Raw genomic sequence first — 24572 nt, 5'->3', positions numbered from 1 at the left:
ATGTATTGATAATCCACCGGATGGGAGTCAGGGATAGTCGAGTAATTAGATTTAAAAAAGTCAGCAAACATATTTGCAATCTCGGAGTCAATACTGGAAATCCGATCGTTATACTTCATTACAGAAGGAAACCCTTTAATTTTTCTTTTGGAGTTGACGAAGGAATAAAATGTTTTTGGATTGGAAGAGATCCGATGCTTAATCTTCATCAGATAATTCTTATAGCATCTTATCTCTAGCCTGTTGTACTTAATACGCAAGATGGGGTATGCAGCATAGTCACTATTAGAGCCAGATAATATTAAACGCTTAAAGAAGCGTGTTTTTTTGTTTTTTAGATAATTAAGTTCTATAGAGCTCCAAGCAGTAGCTGGAGATGCTGAGGAGGTTTTGGAAAAAGGCACACATTTGAGGAATATCGCATGTAAAACGTTGGTGAAATGGACGGAGCCCGCTTCAATATCTCCGTCGTACTCAGGCCATTTTATTTTAGAGACTTCGTCGACCGGCGGGAAGACGCATTCGGATCGGTAAATTGAAAGTGCTGGATGATAAACATCCTCAGGCAATACCACTGGATCACATCGAGTAACAGAACAATTCGATGTGTCGTCTGAAAAAATCAAATCAAGATATTTGCCAAATTTATTATGAATTCTGTTAAGTTAATAAAGACCAATGTCTGCAAGGTCATTTAAAAACTCGTAGAATACAACATTACAAGCAGTGGGAACTAGCATTCCGTCAATAAAATTCCACGACACAAAGGGCAGATTAAAATCGCCAGCCACTAAGACAGAATCAACAGACCTTGACATAGCAAATATAAATTTCAATAGGGAAGAATGTTTTAAGTATATAGAAATATCTGACTGGGGCGGAATATAAGACGCAACAAAATATTTATAAGTAGATAAAAGTTTAACTCGCACGCAGAGGATTTCAACATCAGAAGAATCATCGAAGTACACTTCTTCAGCAGAGAACCTGGTGTAAACGGCGATTAACACGCCTCCACCAACTCTGTTTCGTCGGTCTTTCCTAAAGATCTCATAAGAATCTGCTAATATCTCAGAGTTAAACACAGTTGGTTTCAACCATCTCTCAGTAAAAACCAAAACGTCATAACAGAGTTCATGGCTACGGAGAAAAAGATCAACTAGTTTAGTATTTAGACCCCTAACATTCTGATAATAGACGTTGAGGCCATTATGAAAGGTGTCAGACAAATCTATGACTCCGCGGGAATTTCTACATCTTTTCGAAAAAAAACGGAAGGGCTTAATGTATACATTACTGGGCCAAAGAGAAGCATTTGCTCAATAGTGTTTTTCAAAATTTTTGTAGACGACTGGTTTATTCCATTATTTACATATTTTAAAATATTTGCTGGCGGCCACCGTGGTGTGATGGTAGCGTGCTCCGCCTGCCACATAGTATGCCCTGGGTTTGCACCCCGGGCAAAGCAACATCAAAATTTTAGAAATAAGGTTTTTCAATTAGAAGAAAATTTTTCTAAGCGGGGTCGCCCCTCGGCAGTGTTTGGCAAGCGCTCCGGGTGTATTTCTGCCATGAAAAGCTCTCAGTGAAAACTCATCTGCCTTGCAGATGCCGTTCGGAGTCGGCATAAAACATGTAGGTCCCATCCGGTCAATTTGTAGCGAAAATCAAGAGGAGCACGACGCAAATTGGAAGAGAAGCTCGGCCTTAGATCTCTTCGGATGTTATCGCGCCTTACATTTATTTTATTTTATTTTAAAATATTTGCTTAACTGGCTCCTCAAATTTTATCTGTTAACTAGATTTTAGAAATGAATAGAAATATATAGTCTGATTTTCAGTATAGACATTTAAAAGAAAAGCTGATTTGAGACACAAATGGACAATTCATGGCAGTTCAATTTAAAAACCGCGTGCAAAAAACAAACCTATCTTCCATTATCTGCCCTGCAAGAATTGTTGGATTACGTGTTCCATTTTCTTCATGTTGGAGTACTCTAACAATACTCCTTTGCAATGCGTTTGCGGACCACCATCAGCAGATCATTGCTCGTTTTTTAACGACCGTGACACGATGACAATCAAACAGAGTTTCCAAAAGTAAAATATTGTATACAAATAACTGATAATAAAATTTTACTATGGCAACTCTGATAAAATGCAACCGCGCACTGGTTTTATGTATACATACTATAGTATAGAGAAATATTAGTTTCTTTATTCACGCAAATGCTAAATAACATAAGAATATTCGTAGTAAAAAATATAAAAGTTGTATTGCCCCTCTTCATTTATCTTCATTTTAAATTAAATTCACTCCGATAATTCTTTCCGACACAATTCCTCTTTAGTACTTTGGCATATGATCCTCTGTGGGTGCGCCATGGAGTACAACAGTGAAAGTACTATGGAAAGTACTCTCACGTATGTACTCTATGGATACTCACAAACAAAGCGAGAGTGGGATCACCTACTCCTCTTCTAGGACATTCGCAATGTTAATTGGAGCACATTTTTTGTATGAATACAGATTAGTTTTGGAATACTCCTATACTCCCAAAGGATTATTCCTTACATTATTTATGGAGTACTCGCGTTTTTTGAAGGGTGGCCATTCGCGACAGCCATTCTCCCTGTCAGCTATTATTTGATAGGTAGGTATGACAATGGAAGAATATAGATTTTTCACTGGTATGAATTCACAATGGGAATTATTAAAAAATGCTTTAAGAGCGGTACGCAGATCACAAGTAATTGCTCAAGAAAAATTTAGCCGTTTTTCTTGCGTGAAAAATAGTAGTATGGAAGTAATTTTGACGTTTAAAAATCCACGGTGAATAGTGAAACAAGCAAGAAGAAGAGCACATAAACAAAGGCCCCTATTATGAGCATTATTCGATCTTCGATCTTCGCTGGCTATCGATTGCCAAAATTAAAAAATATTAGGAATAGACTCGGCTCTTGTGCATTTCCGCAGCAGTTCATCTGTACTGGACAACAAGTCCATGAACGCTTCTTTGGACAGTCTGAAATTTTGAATAAATCTATAAACAAAACTTATAATTTCAACAATTTAACAACTTATTTAGAAAGCTACACTTACGTGGTGGAATTCACTTCCAAAGGATTTGAACCATCTTACCCGTCTCCTACTTCTGGCTAGCTCCAGTAAACTTTCCTCTTCATCTGACGAATCATCAAACCACAATTCCGTTGTAGTCATACTTTTATTTTTAATATTTGCATTTAATAACTAGTTCTGCTTTTGTTTATTTATTCTATTTTATTTGACAGAGTATTTGAAATGTGCTATTGTGAACTTTTGAATTTATCGAAATTCACAATAATGCTTGCCTTCATCGAACGCGCGTCGTAATACCGAATGAAAATTCGTTCGATCAGCTCTTTCGACCACAGTCGAAGATCGAATTTGTCTCATAATAGGGGCCAAAAGTAATGTAAATAATGTCACTTCCCTTATAAGTGCCCGTTTCTCCTCCGCCGTGAAATTCACCATGCGCTTTTTGCGTTTTGGTGCTGGAGCTATTGTTATTTCCATTTCTGAAATAAAATAATAATTATTTATTGCAGAAAAATTAAAAACCATGTGCTTACCTAATTTTTACAGTTTTTTTACCTTTTTCTTCAATAAATATATGGCACTTGACATATTTCTTGCGGAAACCGGTGTTGCCGTATGCAAATTTGATGGAAAAATAGTAGTAAAGTAGCGTACTAAATTTCTTGTAAACTGCGTACTACCTCAAGAAAATTTACCACAAGGAATTTTCTTGAGCATTTCTTGAGCGTTTTTTACATGGAATTTTTACTTTCTTGTGATCTGCGTACCGCTCTTTAACAAAAACTGTCAAACGTGAATCTGAAACACCATAGTGTACCTATACAAGTGTGTCAACTAAGCGATAAACGTCAAAACTACGAACAGCCTCGCTCACCTGATGCAAATCTCAGGTCTAGAGTTGCATTTTTGGCACGTAAGAGTACTTCAAGCTGAGTTGCATTTGATAGTTTAATAAAACTTTGTAGTATTTACAGATGAAGTAGTTGCATATATTTCCGCGGAAATAAGAATACTAGAAGATTTGTAGCCTGCCACAATGCGAAAACATACGGAAAGCAAAATTTATTTAAATTAGAGTCAAAATATAAAGCGCCACACGTGTAACATGGAAAAATTTCACTGTTAAGGCTTTTTACACAAATGCATAAGGGCAAATTTATATGAACGCTTTGGTTGCTTCAAAGCAAAGATAACGTACGGCGTTTCATTGTTTTTCGTATGGCGTTGTCAAAGCGTAGCCACGCAACCAAAGCATTTATGTAAATTTTTCGATACTTCGCCCGACAGATGAATTAATGAATGCAACACAACCAAAGCGTCTGTGTAAATCCGCCTTAATTTTTGTAGCTGTGAAAGTCTCCTGCAAATAAAATGGTGCTGTAAGTGCAAACAAATCAAACTCCCATATGACACTACTTTATTTTCTATGTGTTGTTCTTGTATTTTCTCTTATATTTTTTGTCGAGGGAGCCAATAAGGTTTCAGTAGTGGTGTAAGTGTGTGAACTATATTTAAAAAAACTAACGAATTACAAGAAAAATACAACGTAGTTCTTTAAAAACAAACAAGCCAAACTGTATTCCAACTATTATTTCGATAGGGTTTTTTGACATTAGGCCGGTTTTTCTTTATTTTTTCTGACAAATGAAAATTTTGTTTTTAGTTTCAAAATTATGTGCATAAAAACACAACTAAATTTAAAGCGTAAATTGTGTATGCAAATGAGTTTTCAATAAGTGTACATTTTTCAGTTTTTTATAGTTAAGGAATTTATCTCCAGATTCTTCTGTTACACAAATATAATATAATATAGTGAACTTGGGTACAGGTTCCTAAGCATAATATGGGTTCCTGGCCACTGTGACATCTCAGGAAACTGCGCCGCGGATGAGCTAGCTAGGGAAGGCAACAAATTGCAAACAACAACCTCCGCTGGTTGGGCCAGCCCTCCTCTAACCACTTGCAAATACCACCTGCGATCTCTTTTCACGGATCAGGCAAACGCCAGATGGGCGAGGAAACCTACATGTAGTATATCCAAACAAATCTGGCCTAAGCTGGATGAAAAGAGATCGCGATCGGTGATATTGTTAAACCGTATCTCTATAATCCCACTAGTGGGCCTTCTTACAGGTCACTGTCTCACGGGCACTCACGGTGCCTATATGGGCCTGCAGACAAATGACTTCTGCCGCAGCGGTAGGGACGAGGAGGAGATAGAAAGCGTTGAGCACTATCTGTGCCACTGTCCCGCACTGTCAAAAACTAGATACCAATGCCTCCACAGATACTCTTTTGGGTGCCTTGCGGAGCTTGAATCTATAAACCCAAACGACATCTTGCGTTTCATTAGGCAAACGCGCTGGTTTAGCCTCACTGGGGTCTAAACTTTCTTCCTCTTCTTCGAAAGTAGGGTAATAGGAAATAGGGCCCCCCCCGCGTGGTAGCACAACGGGCCACAACGGCCCACGTGAGTCTCCGCTTGGACAGGGGAGGCAGCCACTCTAACCTAACCTAACCTTGGGTACAGAAATTCAATTAAAAAGTTTTTCACAATAATTTGAAAAACTCTACGTTTTCTCTGCTTTTTACACTTAAATGTGTAACCCTCCGTAATAAATTAAACTTTTAATGAAAATCAATAACTCTGAACTGAACATTTTTCGCCATGATATAAAATTAAAATGCTGTGCAACAGGAGCAACACTTTTGTGACTACATAAACCCTGTTTCAATCTTTAACGTCCCTGCACAGAACCCTAATTGACCGTTTTCAACCGAAACAACAATGGCAACCCAGATTTTCCCTTTATGCTCACTTAAGCGCATGGCGCAACGATACAAGGTGGGAGCATGGGACAGCTGATTTGAAGCTTTTTTCATTTGATTTGATACATCAAAATACGGTGCAGTACGATTTTGACATTTGTCCATCGAATTTACAAAAACAAAGTACATGAAATTTTTATTTATGTTTGTAGGTATGTCACCATGCTGCCACCTTGTATCGTTCCGCTATGCTTAAGCGAGTGCCTGCCAGAAAGAAGTCAACACACTTGTACTTGGACACTATGTGAAACACGATGGAGGGCTAGAATACAAGCCATTGTTTACTATATAGCTTGGCAGCTTAATTAGAGGTTATGTTGCGAATAGAGTGGAAGGCAGTGGACTAGGCAGTCGAATGTCATATAATGAAGGAATGGTGTTCGGAGTTTTTTCAAAGTTAAAAAAGAAGATAAAAGCTTCAATAAAAATAAAACTATTGTTTTAATAACAACAAAAACGCCTTATATATTCTATATACATAAATTCGTAAGGATTATCTCACTTTAAAATTTGAGTTAAATAATCCAAAGTTTTTGTTTGAAATTGAGTCGAGAACTGTGCATGTGAATGTGCGAATTTTCACCGATCAGCGGTTAGTTGCGCTACTTGGTAAAATTTACAATGATAGAAGCAGTGCGCGTTATCGTCGATGGGCTAGAGAATGTAGTAGAACACTTAGAACAATTAGCAGAGGACACTAACACCACAAGTGACACCAGAAGCGAAGCTATAGTTCTGTTGCAATATGTACTAAATTTTAGTTTCATAACATTAGTTCATTTCTTATCTTAAGTACATTGTAAACTTTACCAAGTAGCGCAACTAACAGCTGATCGCTCAAAATTTGCACACACACACACAAACATCACTAATGGCCATATTACGGAAATCTTAGGGAAATTGAAGTTAAATTTTTAAACAGACATAAAATGTTATAATTTTAGAATATATAGCATCTAGGACACCTTAATTGCAGTAATTGAAAGATAATGTTTGCTTATACTGAAGTATTTAATTATTTTTTCGAAATTTATCTTTAATATTGATGCAATGATTGATCCAATGCAACTCTGGTCTTCCTACTGTTCTTCATTCCACTCCATTCGAGTGCCTATTTTCACGGCCTGCGAGTGCCTTCCACTCTATTCGCAACATAACCTCGAATTAAGCTGCCAAACTATATAGTAAACAATGCTTAAGTAGGATTGATCGTGTGCAGCTCAGATTACAAAATCCGGGGATGAATTTTAGAGAAGCGTATCATGATCTTAAATGCTTAGCGACTGAACTATGCGAAATTCGAGGCACTCTCTGTGAAGAAGCAACAGAAAAAGCGGTCTATTTGTGAAAAATGGGATATTGATATAGTAAAACGTGTAAGAAGACACCGCAAAATGTCCGGAGAATCGGCTAGAGATGCTGGTCTTTCCGCAGAATGTGACATTTCTCCTGTTATGAAAAGTGTTCCCGATCGTCTGCAACAAGAAATACGTACAAGATTTACGCGACTAAGGCCCGGTTTTTCAGTAGTTGGTTAAGCTAAGCTTAAACAAAGTTTGCTTAAACTCTAGTCAAATTAAAACACCAGTTAAACTACTGAGCAGTTCTTAAGGCACAGTTTAAGGCCGCCTTTGGGGTATGCTTCTTTGTCCGGCAACATTGGTTTTTTTATTATCTAGATAATTTGTAGATACGGCAATAGCTGCATTTTGTTTGCCCAACAAACATGGAACAAATTCTCCGGCGAAACGTCTAGTTCGAGAAGTGATATCCAACATCAATATTCTTAAACCAGATAGTTCTCAAGTTATTATCCAACATCATTCTCCAATCACTATCCAACCTTTGAGAAATTTTGTAAAATTAAAAGTTTTCGAGTTGATCTCCAACGTCATTAATTATTATCCTTATTTCGAGAGATTTTGAGAAATGTACAGTTCTCAAATGAATATTCAACACATTTCTACAGTTGATATCCTACATTGCTTATCGAGTTGAGGTGGAGTTGAAAAAAATCTCAAGGTGGTACCACCAGAACCAACAGCTGTATAAAGCCATTACCTGGAGCAAGGTTGCGTACGGTCACTGGCGAGTATAACCAAGTCCAGGGAGAAGTGTTATGTGAAGTCTTAATTGGGAAGATCATGGTTCTACACAAATTCGTTGTGGCAGAGATTGTTGATGAAGTCATATTGGGAGTGGGCTTCTTAGTTGACCATGGCATCAAGATCGACATGCAAAGAAGGATTATGCGCTATAAGAACAAGAATGTGCCACTTAACTTCAGTTTGGAGAAAGGGTTCAGCAGTAAGCGAGTGCTGGTGGATAAAATTCAACAAAGGCCACAAAAGTTAAAGAGATTAGAAAAAACACTGGCATTGACAACCCCTAATGGACGCACTAAAACAAAGGAAAGAATTTCACACAAAGAATGCAAGGGTAGTTTGAAGCCAGCGTGCTACTCTTGTGAAACGTCGGGACGATCCTGGTTATGCGAAGCCAATCCGTCAAGCGCAAGCTCTACGAAGTAGTTCAATGGCCAAACAACAGAGTGTGAGGGAACGAAGCAGGATAATGAGTAGTAAAATGGAACACCTGGTACGACAAGAACAACAATTCGGAAGGTTTCCTGGAGGGAGATTTGGTAATGTTATACAACCTTCACCAGCTGAAAGTTGTTCATTCAAAATTTCAATGTAGCTGGAAAGGCCCATACAAAGTTGTGAAGAGGATCCGTGATGCCATCCACCACATACAAACAATTGAGAAACCACGAAATAGAAGGGTGGTTCATTTGGACACTAGCAGCGGTTGGATCGAGAGATTTGTCTGATCGGGACGCGGTGTGACGAATATTAGCACCACTAAGCTGCTACTAAATAAAGGCACAACAACAATAAAACAAGCTGCCACTCTTGTGAACATGTACACATTAAAGCTAGCCACAATTATGTACATGGCAACGAATATATACCTCACACACAGATATAGTCATCAGCCGAAGTTGTTACTCACACATACACACGCATATATGTAGCTCAATTACGAAGCAGGAGATACAGTGGTTGTAGAAGCCGAAACGTCTAGATTTTAGTAGAAATATGAAGCAACGGAGAGTATAAAAGCAGTGGAAGCTGAGTAGTCAGAATTGATTTAAACACGCTATCAGTTGCGAAGTGAAGTATAGTTGTACTAATCCCAAAGTAGTATAATAAAGACCATTTTGCAAGACAGAATATTGGAGTGATTTATTCAACAGTTTAGCGATTCGAACGTTAGCAGGTTTAAAGTAAGCGGAATTTTCCTAAAGTCGTTACATTATTAAAACTACAACACACCCTCATGAAAACTTAAATAAATTTACAATAGTTAATCCAGTCGTACACATAAGTCCCATCCTTAAAAAAAAGGTCATTAGCTCCAAATTTCACGTAGTTTTTATTGTATTGCGCTTATCAACCCCTTGAATCAAAAATTTTTCGCATCCGCCCGTAATTACTCTTACAGACAAATGTTATGGCGTTTTTATACCTATGTTCTGTAACATAATCATGTTTATTTAATACTAATTTGTCAAATTATTTATTATCATTCTTAAGATGTGTCGACCTATGTGTTTTCATAGCAGTTCGCTGCCGAAAGTCTTTACCGCATATATCGCAAAGATAAGGTTTTTTGCCAGAATGACGGTAGTTATGAATACGAAAAGATTGTTTATTCTGAAAATACTTATCGCAAATCTTACAATGATGCGGTTTCTCTTTGAGATGCGTGGAGCGTTCATGATTTTCCAGATCCTGATGTCTACTATAAGTCTTATCGCATTGAGCGCATGGTATCCTGCCATCGGGAGTATGTGTACGCAAATGTTCAACTAGCCATTTCTTTACAGGGAAACGTTCACTACAAATTCCGCATACGTGAGTTTTATTATTTGTAAAATGTAATCCCATATGTTTTTTACGAGCTCCCTTATCTAGAAAGACTTTCGGACATTCGCTGCATTGAAAGTGGTCTTGTAATTTTATTTTATCTTGATGTGCTTGTACCACATGCTCTTTGAGACTGCGGAGATTGCGATAACTCTTGTCACAATGATCACATAAAAACGGTGTGCTTCCCAACGCATGCACCTGATTTACATGATCTCCAAGCTCCGCATTTTTTGAGAAAAATTCATTACACTGCGGGCAGCTATATTTATCTCTCTTTATTAACTTCGGAGGCTTTTCCTTCCGGGATTTTGTGTCTTCAGCAACCTGGGTTTTCTCATCCTCTTCGTCTCCTGCACTATTCTTTGCAAAGTCTTTTCCTACAACTTTTTCCACAACACATTTTTTAACATCTTTTTTCTCATTAACTTCCGTTTCTTCGGTGAGTTCCATTGTGTCATTATCGCTACATTCAGATATCGACGGGGTTGTTGAAGAGAAAGGATCGACAGTATTTTCATTCATGTCTACGTCTGCTAAATTAGCAACCGAAGTCTCGAAAAATGCTTCTTCCCTCTCCGCAGTTGCATCATTTAACTGAAAATTTATTGTTGGACTTTAAACTGTCCACCATTTTGTGTATGAAAATTGTTACCTGAAATTTGCTTTCTCGAACCAATGCTCCAACAGATTCATTTCTTCGCAGCTCATCCTCGATTTGTATTTCGACCTTTATATTTGCACATTTTAAAACTGTGCGCAACTTCTCTGCGCTCTGTTGGGCACGTCTGCGGAAAATAGCAAAGCTATATAGTTTATTGTAACAGGAAAGGCATACATTTTCAGGATAATCATGTATCACAGGATTAAATGAATCATTTGTGCAGGGTCCATCTACATTGATACAAATGAGCTGTTGCAATTCTGGATCGTTGGTGATGTTAAAATGTAAGTTCTTTGATTCTGAAACATCTGTTTGGTTTTCGTCTGTACTACCATTTAATTGTTTTAAACAAGTGCGGCAATGCTCTTTTAAATTAATTTTAGTTAGCACGAACATTTTTTATCAGTATCAACTAAATTTGTTTTCCACCAAGCTGTTTATTTTTCGTTATGCTTTGACAACCGTAAAACCATGGTTCAACTATATACAGGTTGGCTCATCTGTAAAGCAACAAAATGTCTGTTCAAATTGTCAAAATCTGTGTATTGGTGTTGGTGCGAATGGTATGGAATGGAAACATAAAACTTAGCAGTTTTTGTATGGGTAAGTAAAATGTTGCCAATAACCAACACATTTCATTTCATTTTGAGTTTTCCATCTCCTTTTGACAATCCCTTCGACCATGCAATGACATAAATAAAATCAGCTGATGAGATGAGCCTAGCTGTACCGCTTTTGTTTCTTCTTATATCCCATGGCGCAACGATACAAGGTGGCAGCATGGGACAGCTGATTTTAAGCTTTTTTCATTTGATTTGATACATCAAAATACGGTGCAGTACGATTTAGACATTTGTCCAACGAATTTACAAAAACAAAGTACATGAAATTTTTATTTATGTTTGTAGGTATGTCACCATGCTGCCGCCTTGTATCGTTCCGCTATGTTATATCCGATTCGTGTTCTTGTAATCGCACTCCTAGTGGTGTTTTTGTCGTTCCAATGTATATTTTGTTGCAGTCGTTGTTCTCTCCTCCGTTGCATTTAATTTCCTATATGACATTGTTTCTATGTTGTGATTCTATTTTGCTTTTGGTTTTGGTGTATACAGTTGAGAGTGTGCAATTTGATTTGTACGCCAGAGATATGTCTTGTTTGTGTTCTTTTAAGTTTTTGTTTAGCTCTTCTGAGAATTTTGGAATGTATGTGATGCTATGGTATCGTCTTGTCTCATTTGTTGTTTGTGAAAGGGTTATTTGTTTGGACTTATTATTAATTTCTTTGGTTTTCTGTTCAATGAGGGTATTTACTAAATGACGCGGGTAGTTGTTATTTATAAGCAGTTTGCAAATTTTTTCCTTGTTCGATTCCGTAAATTGTTCATGGCTAAGGGTTAAAACTTTATTTATAATATTTTTAGCTGTATTGATTTTGTATTTTTTCGGCTGGGCTGAAAGAAAATTGATTATACTGCCTGACGCTATAGGTTTCGAGTACCAATTGAGAAAAATTTCATTGTTGTTTCTGTGTATAAGGACATCCAAAAACGGGATATTTTGGTTTTCTTCTTTTTCCATAGTAAACTGTAATTTGTTATGATACTGGTTGAAAGTGTTCAGAATAACCTCAACGTCGCTTTGTTTTACAATAGCAAAAATGTCGTCTACATATTTTACTATAAACTTTATATTTATTTTGTGAAGTTTCTTTAATTGTAAATTGGTGGCATCGAGTAAATCGTCCATGATTACGTCCGCTATTGTCGGAGATAGGGGGTTGCCCATGCGCATTCCAAAGCTTTGCGTATAAGTTTTGTTATCGTACATGAAATAGTTATTGTCCTTCAGACAGAAGTTCAGTATTTCAAGAAACTTATTTCTCGGTATGTTTGTTTGGATCTGATGAAACTTACTCATTATGATTTTGATAGCAAGATATGTGGGTATGTTAGTGAATAATGACACCACATCGAAGGATACCAATAAGTCGTCTTCGCATATTTCAACCTTCTCCAACCTATCTTTGAGTCTTTGTTACGGTCTGCTGCTGCGGTCTACGGCCATGATCCCCTTGGGAGCGTGTTCACGCGAACACACCTAGCGATGTGGTGAAAGTGGCGATAAAAAGAAAAATATCGAAAAGAAGGGAACAGACAGACCGGCCATCACGAGGAAAAAATTTTTTTTTCTGCCATGAGTTTCCGCCCGATACAGACGAGAAAAGGAAAGAAAAAAAAGGCTAAGCAAGAAAAACCAAGCAATCAATTTTTTTCACCCGAGTGAAACTTTCAGTGCGAAAATTTAGCACAAACATTAAACTATTTAAGCATCAAGAATTATCTAGACGTTACAAATACATAAGAATCCATATACTATTCATAAACATATGAGTGGCGAAACTCAGATGCATTGATTGTGCGAAGGGCGCGTTTAATTAAGGAGCGTAACGCGAAGAAAAAGGTGGCGGCAATAATCACCAGCGAATTACAAAGCAGCAAAAATACCGTGGTGATAGTATCGGTGCAGAAATTCAGCGCGACGCCAAAGCAACAGGAGGTACTACGTTATCTACTACCTGTATTCAAGTGAATGTCCAAAAACTAGGAAGAGTCCGTAGCGCAAAGTACCGACACAGTCCATTCCGACAAACCTCTTTTCGTCTCGTCTATTTTGGGTGGTAATAAACATTACAACGGGCGTGTTGTGTTGGCACAAACCCAACGTATAGAATATCCAGTTGAAGTAGGTCGGCGTCTCACAGCCACACCTAGTGAGGAAAGTACTAGTGATTCCGATTCGGATTCAGAAGGCACTAGACTAATTGGGATGAGAACCCCTGGGGCCCGAAGATAAAACCCCCTTCCCTACGTTTACGAAGTACACCACCACTTTTGGAAAAGCATCCAACACCACCTCCGCCTCCAGGGCCAGCAGTACGCTGCAGCATATTACAACGAAAGCCGAAATTAGCACCAAGTCATCCGGGTCATAAAAGTCAACACGAAGTTTCATTGCCACCCGGTTCACTCGATCACCTCGGGCCAGAGCGCAACAACCACCAACAGTACCAACACCAACTACAACAACAACGTTTGAAACTGGGTGAGTCCGTTCCAACTCGGTGAAATTATATTATGTATTTATATGAAGTGATAAAATTCGTCACTTACAGATTATCGTTTCAAATTTTTGTAATTCATTCTAAGCACGCTTAATGAACCTAAAGACCCCTTTCTGTAACTCGATTCGAACATACGGTATATGAATTCGGACACTTTGGTGCTCTTAACTCTGTTGACCCGTCGGATAAGTGCAATGTAAAACCCATTCTGTAATCTTGCGAATAAGAAACATTGTTCTGTAAAGCTTGTGAAAGGTCAATACAGTCAAGAAATAGAAAACCAAAATTATAAAAGTTTGAGTTCTGCAAATAAATTTATTCAAGTCAAGTTACAGAATAGTGTCACTAGTATATATAGTACTTTACATTTTTGAATGTGTCACTCGGAACCATATTTTTTTTATATACATACATGCGAAAGCCATGCGAATGGGTAATGCATTACACATTAGCGACATATGCCTTTCCGCGAGAAATTAGAATCTAGTCGCAACAAGAAATAGAGGATCTATGTCTTTGTGATCATGAACAAATAAACTCTTTCTATAATTTTTTTTTGAAATATTTTTTTTTACTGCTCCACTATACTGTTGCGACTGAAACGTCACCTGAAAGTTCATAAATTGCTTTCTCTATATGATCACACGGCACAAGTTAGTATGTGTCAACGAAGACTAAAGCTATAAAAGCTTATTAAATTGTTACGAGAGTTTTGCCCGACCATATCTATTGGTGTGGCAATCAAATTTCCATAGACTCGAGATAAGACAAATGAAAATGAATTTAATACAATTGAACTTGCAGAAAGATAAAGTATGTTTTACATTCCGAACATAAAACATTGGTATGCAATTTAAGTGCAATCATAGAAGTTCCAAATAGTATTCTAAGATTAGGTTAGACCACTAAAATTTGTAAGTTGTACCTAACCATTTAGTTAAGAAGCTTCGCATTCCAAGGGGTTGGGTTCCTTTTATTTTCCTTCCTTGTATATATATATATATATATATAAATAGTGCGTACATATAAATTTGATGCACACGGGCAAGCGTTGTCGCATTTGGGACTCTGCAGTCTAACTCTAATGGAGCGTAGTTTCAGTTAACTTATTTAATTAAAGACAATTTTCTTGCATTCTCTTACGTATTAGCGAAATTAAATGGAATTTATTGTAACCCACTTAAATACGTCAACATAAGGATAGAAAATAAAATGAGCTCAGTGACCTTATTAAAACGACATACTTATGTTCGAATTAGTATATTATATTAGGTAATGCCTTGGATTTAAAGATGTATAAATAAATGAATTGTAATTAAAATGGGAATGTTGGCATCTTCATTGATTTAGAAGGCACTTAGGGAATACAGGTAAGGGGCCACCGGAAAATTAGGTGCGTCGGTGGCCATGGTTATTTGAGGGTGGGACTAAGCACCGGGCGTCGCAACAACACCCGCGGCGTCCCTCTGTATATTCGGCCCTTTTTGTTTATTTCCCTCCTTTTATTTAACTTTTTCAGCGGTTTTTTTTTGAATTTGATTTTCAGCGTTAGTAACCGGCCATGTCCGGTTCGGTAGTATTTTTTGCGTCAGTTTTTTTTGAATTTGAATTTAAATTTTTGAATGTAAGCGTTTTGAGTCGGTCTCTGCGCTTCTGTCGGTTTTTTTTGAATTTGACAGCTGCTCGTTTTGATAGGCATGATAGGAACTTTTTTCTGTTTATGGCGCAGGAACAGTAAGGTTGGCAAGGACCCGCTCCAGCCGACAATGACTAGCCACTGTGCACCAACACATCATGCCGACCGCCTTCCTTACTGCTTCCCTTGTAAATGCGTTTCCATAACATCTTAAAGAGTTTTTTTATATTGTACTCGTCCGAAATTAAGTCGTTCAGCAATTTTCCAACAAATTTGGACAAACCATAGCAGAGAACGTTGACCGAGGATGCTATTGGACGTAGAGGTAGATCCGGCTTATGAGTTTTCGGTAAGCCGTACAGTCGTGGCGCATTAGGTGCTGTGCATGTAAGTTGCTATTTGTCTTTAAAGTTAATTAGTTTGCTTTTGTAGAGTTCGTCGACGTTGTTGTTGTTCTGTTTCTGTAGCTTGTTAGTTGGGTTACTTCGGGCTACTCTATAAGTGCTTTTGTCTCCAAGCAACTTATTCATTTTCTCCCTGTAATCAGCTTTGTACATGACCACTGTTTTGTTTCATTTGTCGGAACCGTTATGATAATATCATTTTTGTATTGTTTTAAAAAGTTTTTTGTGTTGCGACTATAAATTTGTCTACTGGGTTGTGCTTTATGTTACGTCTGTATTGATTTATTCTGCTGCTTAGGCGACATCTCTCCATTTCTTTCGTTCTCTCATCCTCAATTTGTTGTATGACTTGCTCAATCTCAGCTATGATCTTTAGCGGTTTAAAGGTGGTATTAGTAGTTGGTAGTGTAAATTTCTTACCAAGAGAGAGCAACCATTTAACGTCCTCCGGAAATTGAATGTCAGTTTTGTTGATAAAACAATTGTTGTTCATACATATACCTAAAGATTGCAGTTGTATTTATTTCAATCTCTCGAGCTTCGATTTTTGTGTTTTTTTAAATCGTTCGCCACTCTTTGGCTTAACATGTTCTGAGTGTGCATGACGGAGTTGAAATCACTTTCACTGAGGTTGCGCTTTAGTTGTTGTTCAGCATATAGAATTTGATCCCGTATAGATTTTATATTGTCACGGATATTACCACCCCTAAGTTATCCCATCACTAAGGCGATGCTAAGGCCATGCCAAGCAGTATTTACGTTAATAATCAAATCAAGTATACACATATATAAGGCAGCCCAGAGAGATGTCACACACAGATGCATTTACTTATACGGCTATGTGCGCGCGAGAGACTGTTAACTACAAACATTCACATCAATAATTCAATCTTTATGTATCTACATAAACGAATAAATAATTGCGTCTACACATATGTACGTATACGAGCAGCGGAGCGGCAATGCACAAACACATGCATATATCTTATCTCAGTGGTCACAAGAGAGGGCAATAATTTGTGCACGTAGTTGTGGCTGGCGATTTTGTAGCCGAAACAACTAGTAACTTCTGGAAATCGAAGAGCCTAGAAGTATGCAGCGTAAACTATAAAAGCAGTGCAGGCGAGTAAGAAGTAATTCAGTTTGATTTGAGTTGATCAGCAATTACGACTAAGAAGATATCTAGCGAGCAATACCAGTATTATTTTGATTAGTGGAGTTTCATTTGAGCTATCAGTTTGGTTATTAAGCTATTCGTTGCACAGTTTGAGTGTTATTGTGAAGCATTTTAATAAAGGCCATTTTTCCATTATTCAATATTGGAGTTATTTATTCAACAGTTTAGCGATACGAACCTAGCAAAAGGGGCAAATAAGAGGATTTGCAGCAAATACGTTACAATTGGTGTCAGAAGAGGAATTGTTGAATAAATTCCGGAGGACAACAAGGACATGGCAAAGTTAAGTGAATTGAAGATCCCGCAACTGAAGAAGGAGTTGGAGAGCCGTGGATTGAATACAAGCGGCGTTAAACTCGAACTTCAGGCACGGCTACGAGAAGCAATGGAAGCAGAAGGAATTGATGTGGAAGAGCATGTCTTTCATCTTGATGGCGAGGAGACAACAAAAATTGAAGAGAAGAACGAAACACCGCAGACGGTTACCAGTACAGATTTGAACATGATTTTAGCTGCAATATCTGCTCAAACATCGACAGTGTCATCTCAACTGGCAGAACAGCAGACATATATGGAATCGCAGGAGAACCGTATAACATCCAAGATGGAAGAACAGAAGACATATATGGCATCACAACTAGAATCGCAGGAGAACCGTATAACATCCAAGATGGAAGAACAAAAGACATATATGGCAACCCAACTGAAAGAACAAGAGGCACGCATAACAGTACAACTAGAAGCACAAGAGGCGCGTATATCATCAAAACTCGAAGCGCGCATGGACGAAAAAATAATGCAGTTTGAAGAAAAATTCGAGGCAGAGGTGGATGCGTTGAGAGGTCGTATACAGGAATTGCAACTTAATCGGCCGGCTGCTTCAGCGAGTAATACAAAGGTAAAAACTCCATCTTTTGACGGTTCTGTTCCTTTTCAGGTCTTTAAGCTACAGTTTGAGAAGACCGCAGCAGTGAACCAATGGAATGCTGAAGATAAAGTTGCTGCACTGTTCGTGGCATTGAAGGGGCCAGCAGCCGAAATCCTACAGACGATTCCCGAAGGAGAGCGGAACAACTATGAAGCATTGATGGCCGCTGTCGAGAGACGTTACGGAAGCGAGCATAGGAAACAGATATTCCAAATTGAGTTGCAAAACCGTCACCAAAGAGCGAATGAGACTTTGCAGGAGTTTGCCTCGGATGTTGAAAGGTTGGCTCATCTCGCAAATGCGGACGCACCCGTGGAATACACCGAGAGGGTAAAAATCCAGAGTTTTATAAATGGCATACGGGACGTGGAAACGAAGCGAGCTACATACGCAAACCCAAAGCTCACATTTGCTGAAACGGTATCACATGCATTGACTCAGGAAACTGCCTCCCTATTAAGTAAACCAGCATATAAGGCTCATCGTGTAGAAGTAGAAAGGCCAGAATGGGTAGACACAATTTTGGAAGCACTGAAGGGATCACAACAGAAAAATGCCGGAGTTATTAAGTGTTTCAAGTGCGGCAACCCAGGTCATATTGCACGACATTGCAGCACCGGTCCGAATAGCTCCAACAATGTGGGTGGCCGTAAACGCAGAGCTGAAGGAGATGAGCAAATCTCCAAGTCCACTCAATCGTTAAACTAAAGCGAGTCAGCCGCAAGGGGCGACAGCTGGCTCCCTCAATTGAATGCCCCATAATCTCTATCTCACAAATTGGAAGAAGGTCAAACAATCTTACTGTCGGAGGACATGTGGATGGAAAGGAACGTTTACTGACTGTAGATACGGGTGCATCTCATTCCATCATTCGAGCGGATTTAGTCAACAAGAAGATAACACCATTGCATGGAGCAAGATTGCGTACAGCCACTGGAGAAGACAGCACGGTTCTAGGAGAAGTAACATGTGAAGTCGCAATTGGGAACGTCACGGTAGTACACAATTTTATAGTGGCAGAGATTGTTGATGAAATCATAATTGGAGTGGACTTCTTAATCGACCAGGGCATCAAGATCGACATGCAAAGCAAGACGATGCGATATAAGAACATGGATGTACCACTTAATTTCGGCTACGAGAGAGGCTACAGCAGTAAACGAGTGCTGGTGGAAGAGAGTCAGCGAATACCACCAAAATCCGAAGCAGTCATCTGGGCAAAGGTTGATGGAGATTGTGGGACAAACAAATTGTGGGTTGTCGAAGCAGCAAACAGATCAACACTGAACATACTTGTAGGAAAAACCCTGGCTATGACAAAACAAGATGGACGTGTTCCGGTAAGAGTACTCAATGAGTTCAATTCACCACTCAAACTGACTAAAGGAGCTATTTTGGGAAAATGCCAAGAGGCTGAAGTAATTATTAACTGTGAACAGCTCCAGGAACACGTTTCAGCCAGTAATACTAATCTTTCAAATGACATCACGGCATGGACGCAGGGGCTAGAGGAAGCATATCAGAGTAAGGCAAAACAACTGCTCCTAAAGTACGCGAACATATTTGACCAGGATGGTTCTAAACCAGGCCGCACCAACGTTGTGAAACATCAAATTGACACTGGAGATGCGAGGCCGATCCGTCAAGCTCCACGTAGTGTTCCACTGGCGAAGCGGCAAGTTGTGAGTCAAATTATACAAGAAATGAGCGACAGCGGCGTCATCGAACCATCAGCTAGTCCCTGGAGCTCACCGGTAGTACTTGTAAAGAAGAAGGATGGAAAAATGAGGTTTTGCGTGGACTACCGGAAGTTGAATGACGTTACGAAAAAGGATAGCTACCCATTGCCAAGAATTGACGACACTCTGGACTCGCTCTCTGGTACGAAATGGTTTTCCACACTGGACTTGAAAAGCGGCTACTGGCAAGTGGAGGTAAAGGAAGAAGACAAAGAGAAAACAGCCTTCAGCGTCGGAGATGGTCTTTGGCAATTTACAGTAATGCCCTTTGGACTATGTAATGCACCAGCTACTTTTGAGAGACTCATGGACCAGGTACTGAAAGGACTACATTGGAAAACATGCTTGGTGTACCTGGACGACATCATCGTATTGGGCAAGAACTTTGATGAACATCTTAAGAACTTGGAGGAAGTTTTCCAGAGAATAGCTGGCGCTGGTCTGAAGTTAAGTCCCAAAAAGTGTGCGCTGTTTAAAAAGGAAGTCAATTATTTGGGTCACAAGGTAACGACAGAGGGCATCTGCACTGCGAACGAAAAAATAGAGGCTGTAAAGGATTGGCCAAGACCACAGAACCTACATGAATTGAGAAGTTTTCTTGGGCTGTGCACATATTACCGCCGATTTGTACCAAATTTTTCCAGCGTAGCCCATAGCCTCCATGAGCTTACAAGAAAAAACAAAGCTTTTGAATGGAAGAAGGAGCAAGAAGTGGCTTTCCAAACATTGAAGGAGCGTTTGTGCACTGCCCCAATGTTAGCATATCCGATTCCAGGAGCAACATTTATTCTAGATACAGATGCGAGTGGATATGCTATAGGAGGCGTTTTATCACAACTGGTCGATGGACAGGAGAAGGTAGTTGCATATTACAGCCGTTCGATTGGAAAACCAGAGAGGAACTACTGCGTTACGCGGAGAGAGCTGTTGGCATTGGTAGAGTGCGTCAAACATTTTCACAAATACCTCTACGGCCAGCGATTCCGTGTCAGGACAGATCACGCAGCGTTGAAATGGCTTCTGCAGTTCCGTAATCCGGAAGGACAATTGGCACGGTGGATCGAGCGACTACAAAGCTACGACTTTTCCATTGAGCATCGAAAAGGTAGTACCCATGGAAATGCTGATGCAATGTCACGAAGACCATGTAGTTTGGAATGCAAGCACTGTTCAAAAGCCGAGGCTAAAGAAGACATTATAGATGTCCGGCTAATGAATATAACATGTACAGATGAATGGGACAAGGAACAGCTAAGAAAGTGCCAGCTAGAAGATGCAGATCTGTCACGTGTTATGCAAGGGCTCGAACGAAATGAAAGACCAAACAGAGAAGAGATGTCAGCAGAGAGTCCCATTGCGAAGTCATATTGGGCACAGTGGAACAGTCTAGAATTGATATCCGGTTGCCTTCATCGAGTATGGGAGAGTGAGGATGGTAAATACAAGAATAAACTGATAGTTGTTCCCAGAAAGAGGATTCCTGACGTGCTCAGCGAGCTGCATAATGGTCCAAGCGGAGGTCATCTTGGAATCACGAAGACGCTCGAGAAGATTAAACAGAGATTCTATTGGGTTGGTTGCCGTCAGTCGGTCACTGAGTGGATTGCGAACTGCGAGGTTTGCAGCAGAGCTAAAGGGCCCAGAACACGAAGTCATGGCCAGATGAAGCAATATAACTCAGGTGCGCCATTTGAAAGGATCGCCATGGATGTCGCAGGTCCATTTCCTACTAGTAACCGCGGAAACAAATACGTACTGGTGGTTATGGATTATTTCAGTAAATGGCCAGAGGTATACCCAATCCCAAACCAAGAAGCAGAAACAGTAGCAGAAGTGGTTAAAAACGAATGGGTTGCAAGGTATGGTGTACCAATGGAGTTACATTCTGACCAAGGCAGGAATTTCGAATCAGCTGTGTTCCAGGAAATGTGTAAGTCATTGGGCATTCGAAAAACACGGACAACTGCATTGCATCCTCAATCCGATGGTATGGTAGAACGATTCAATAGAACATTGGAGGAGCACTTAAGGAAAGTAGTAGACAAGTACCATAAAGAATGGGATACCCGCATACCATTATTCTTGATGGCTTATCGATCAGCAGTGCATGAGACAACGGGCCAAACCCCTGCAAAAGTAATTTTTGGCAATGACCTTAGACTGCCAGCTGATTTGAAGTTTGGGATAGATGCCAATGCGGAGAGAAATGTCAGGAAATCCACTAGTGATTTGGAAGAAGAGCTAAGAGAAATACATGATCTGATAAGGCAACGAACAAAGATTATGAGTGACAAGATGAAAGCCAGATACGATAAAGCAATTAATTCCGAAGGTTTTCAGGAAGGAGATTTGGTGCTGTTATACAACCCACAACGTAAAAAAGGTTTGTCCCCGAAATTGCAGTGTAATTGGGAAGGCCCATACAAAGTTGTAAAACGGATCAACGATGTAGTGTACCGCATACAAACCATCGGTAAACCACGAACCAAAATGAAAGTGGTCCATTTAGAAAGGCTGGCAACGTTTAGATCGAGAGATTTGTCTGATCGGGACGATCAGACTTAGGTGGAGGGCAGTGTCACGGATATTACCACCCCTAAGTTATCGCATCACTAAGGCGATGCTAAGGCCATGCCAAGCAGTATTTACGTTAATAATCAAATCAAGTATACACATATATAAGGCAGCCCAGAGAGATGTCACACACAGATGCATTTACTTATACGGCTATGTGCGCGCGAGAGACTGTTAACTACAAACATTCACATCAATAATTCAATCTTTATGTATCTACATAAACGAATAAATAATTGCGTCTACACATATGTACGTATACGAGCAGCGGAGCGGCAATGCACAAACACATGCATATATCTTATCTCAGTGGTCACAAGAGAGGGCAATAATTTGTGCACGTAGTTGTGGCTGGCGATTTTGTAGCCGAAACAACTAGTAACTTCTGGAAATCGAAGAGCCTAGAAGTATGCAGCGTAAACTATAAAAGCAGTGCAGGCGAGTAAGAAGTAATTCAGTTTGATTTGAGTTGATCAGCAATTACGACTAAGAAGATATCTAGCGAGCAATACCAGTATTATTTTGATTAGTGGAGTTTCATTTGAGCTATCAGTTTGGTTATTAAGCTATTCGTTGCACAGTTTGAGTGTTATTGTGAAGCATTTTAATAAAGGCCATTTTTCCATTATTCAATATTGGAGTTATTTATTCAACAGTTTAGCGATACGAACCTAGCAAAAGGGGCAAATAAGAGGATTTGCAGCAAATTCGTTACAATATTAATATTCGTTTGTGTGATTTCTATGTTCAGTATTTTCTTCTGGAACTGTTTTTTCGCTCTCTCTATTTGTTGCTTTATATTTTGTGATGTGGTTTGTATCTGTGTTCTTTTTGTTAAGTCCGTCAGATGCTGTGGTAGTATGTCGAACTTCCTACATTCCAATAGGAATTTTAGTGTAGCTGTCTGTTTTGTTAGTTTTTGTTTTTGTTTGCTGTGGTGTTTTAGATATGCGTGTGCATCCTCTCCGTATTTATATTTAATGTGTTTGTAGAAATTCCGCATATTTACCTCTCTTATTACTTTGTTTGTGTAGATAATCAAATAAAATAAAGGTGATGAACAGTTTGTCGGCAGGCTTTCCGATGTGAAATTTATTATGATATTTATTTGCTGACCACTTTATGGATTTTTTTATTAATGTTAGTTTTTTAATAAGCTGATGCGGTCTGATGTGCGCTAGTGCAAGAAAAAAAGATACACTTTTTCTCCACTTAACTCCCTACGTTTCGCCAATCTCCTTGGCATCCTCAGGGGCAGGATCTTTATTTTATAAGACACAAGCAAAGATAATACATAAGAGACAATATCATAAAAAACATGTCTAAGTGTCACATTGAAAAGTTGGAAAAATTTATAATATAAAAACATTAAACAATAACAACAAAAACATTAAACAAACAACAAATGAGACAAAACGATACCATATCATCACATACATTCCAAAATTCTCAGAAGAGCTAAACAAAAACTTAAAAGAACACAAACAAGACATATCTCTGGCGTACAAATCAAATTGCACACTCTCAACTGTATACACCAAAACCAAAAGCAAAATAGAATCACAACATAGAAACAATGTCATATACGAAATTAAATGCAACGGAGGAGAGAACAACGACTGCAGCAAAATATACATTGGAACGACAAAAAGACCACTAGGAGTGCGATTACAAGAACACGAATCGGATATAATAAACTAAAGCGGTACAGCCCTTGCGCAACATATACTGACACATGCACATACAGCTGATATACAAAACGCCAGAATTTTAGACACAGAGAAAAGAGAGAGAACAAGATATACACTGGAGAGCCTACATATTTTGAAAAACAGAGAAAAAACAATGAACAAAAAGGAAGATAGCGACGAAATCGCGGCAGCATATTTGTATGTTAATGATAACAAATAAGTCTGACAAATGTACCTGACATTGATGGTACAGATAAATTATGTTATGTGACTCAAATTAAAAAAAAAAATTGCTATTGTTTAATGTTTTTATATTATACATTTTTCCAACTTTTCAATGTAAGTGACACTTATACATGTTTTTTATGATATTGTCTCTTATGTATTATCTTTGTTTGTGTCTTATAAAATAAAGATCCTGCCCCTGAGGATGCCAAGGAGATTGGCGAAACGTAGGGAGTTAAGTGGAGAAAAAATGTATCTTTTTTTCTTGCACTAGCGCACATCAGACCGCATCAGCTTATTAAAAAACTAACATTAATAAAGAAATTAATACATGGTCAAAAGAATGTATTAATTGTCAAAAATCTAAGTTTATCCACATACGAAGTCACCAGTTAGTAATATTTCAATACCGAACAGAAGATTCGAACATATTCATTTAGATATTGTAGGACTTATACCTATTTCAAAGGGACATCACTATATTTTGACTAATATCGATAGGTTCACATGTTGGCCAGAAGCATACGGATTAAGGGAAATTTCTGCAGAAACAATTGCAAATAAATTTTT

At 38.7% G+C, this 24572-nt stretch overlaps 1 protein-coding gene across 1 annotated transcript; it reads right to left on the bottom strand.

Moving 5' to 3' along the window:
* Window positions 1-9132: 9132 nt before the first annotated feature.
* LOC137251440 (zinc finger protein 782-like) lies at window positions 9133-11000 on the bottom strand. Its single transcript, XM_067786033.1, has 2 exons — window positions 10499-11000; window positions 9133-10440 (listed from the first exon to the last, which is right to left on the bottom strand). The coding sequence occupies exons 1-2, from the start codon at window positions 10901-10903 to the stop codon at window positions 9490-9492; spliced, it is 1356 nt and encodes a 451-aa protein (XP_067642134.1). The 5' UTR covers window positions 10904-11000; the 3' UTR covers window positions 9133-9489.
* Window positions 11001-24572: the final 13572 nt, after the last annotated feature.

Source organism: Eurosta solidaginis, chromosome 4, assembly GCF_040869045.1.
Source record: "Eurosta solidaginis isolate ZX-2024a chromosome 4, ASM4086904v1, whole genome shotgun sequence".
NCBI lineage: Eukaryota > Metazoa > Arthropoda > Insecta > Diptera > Tephritidae > Eurosta > Eurosta solidaginis.
This window is presented reverse-complemented; position numbering and strand designations above follow the sequence as displayed.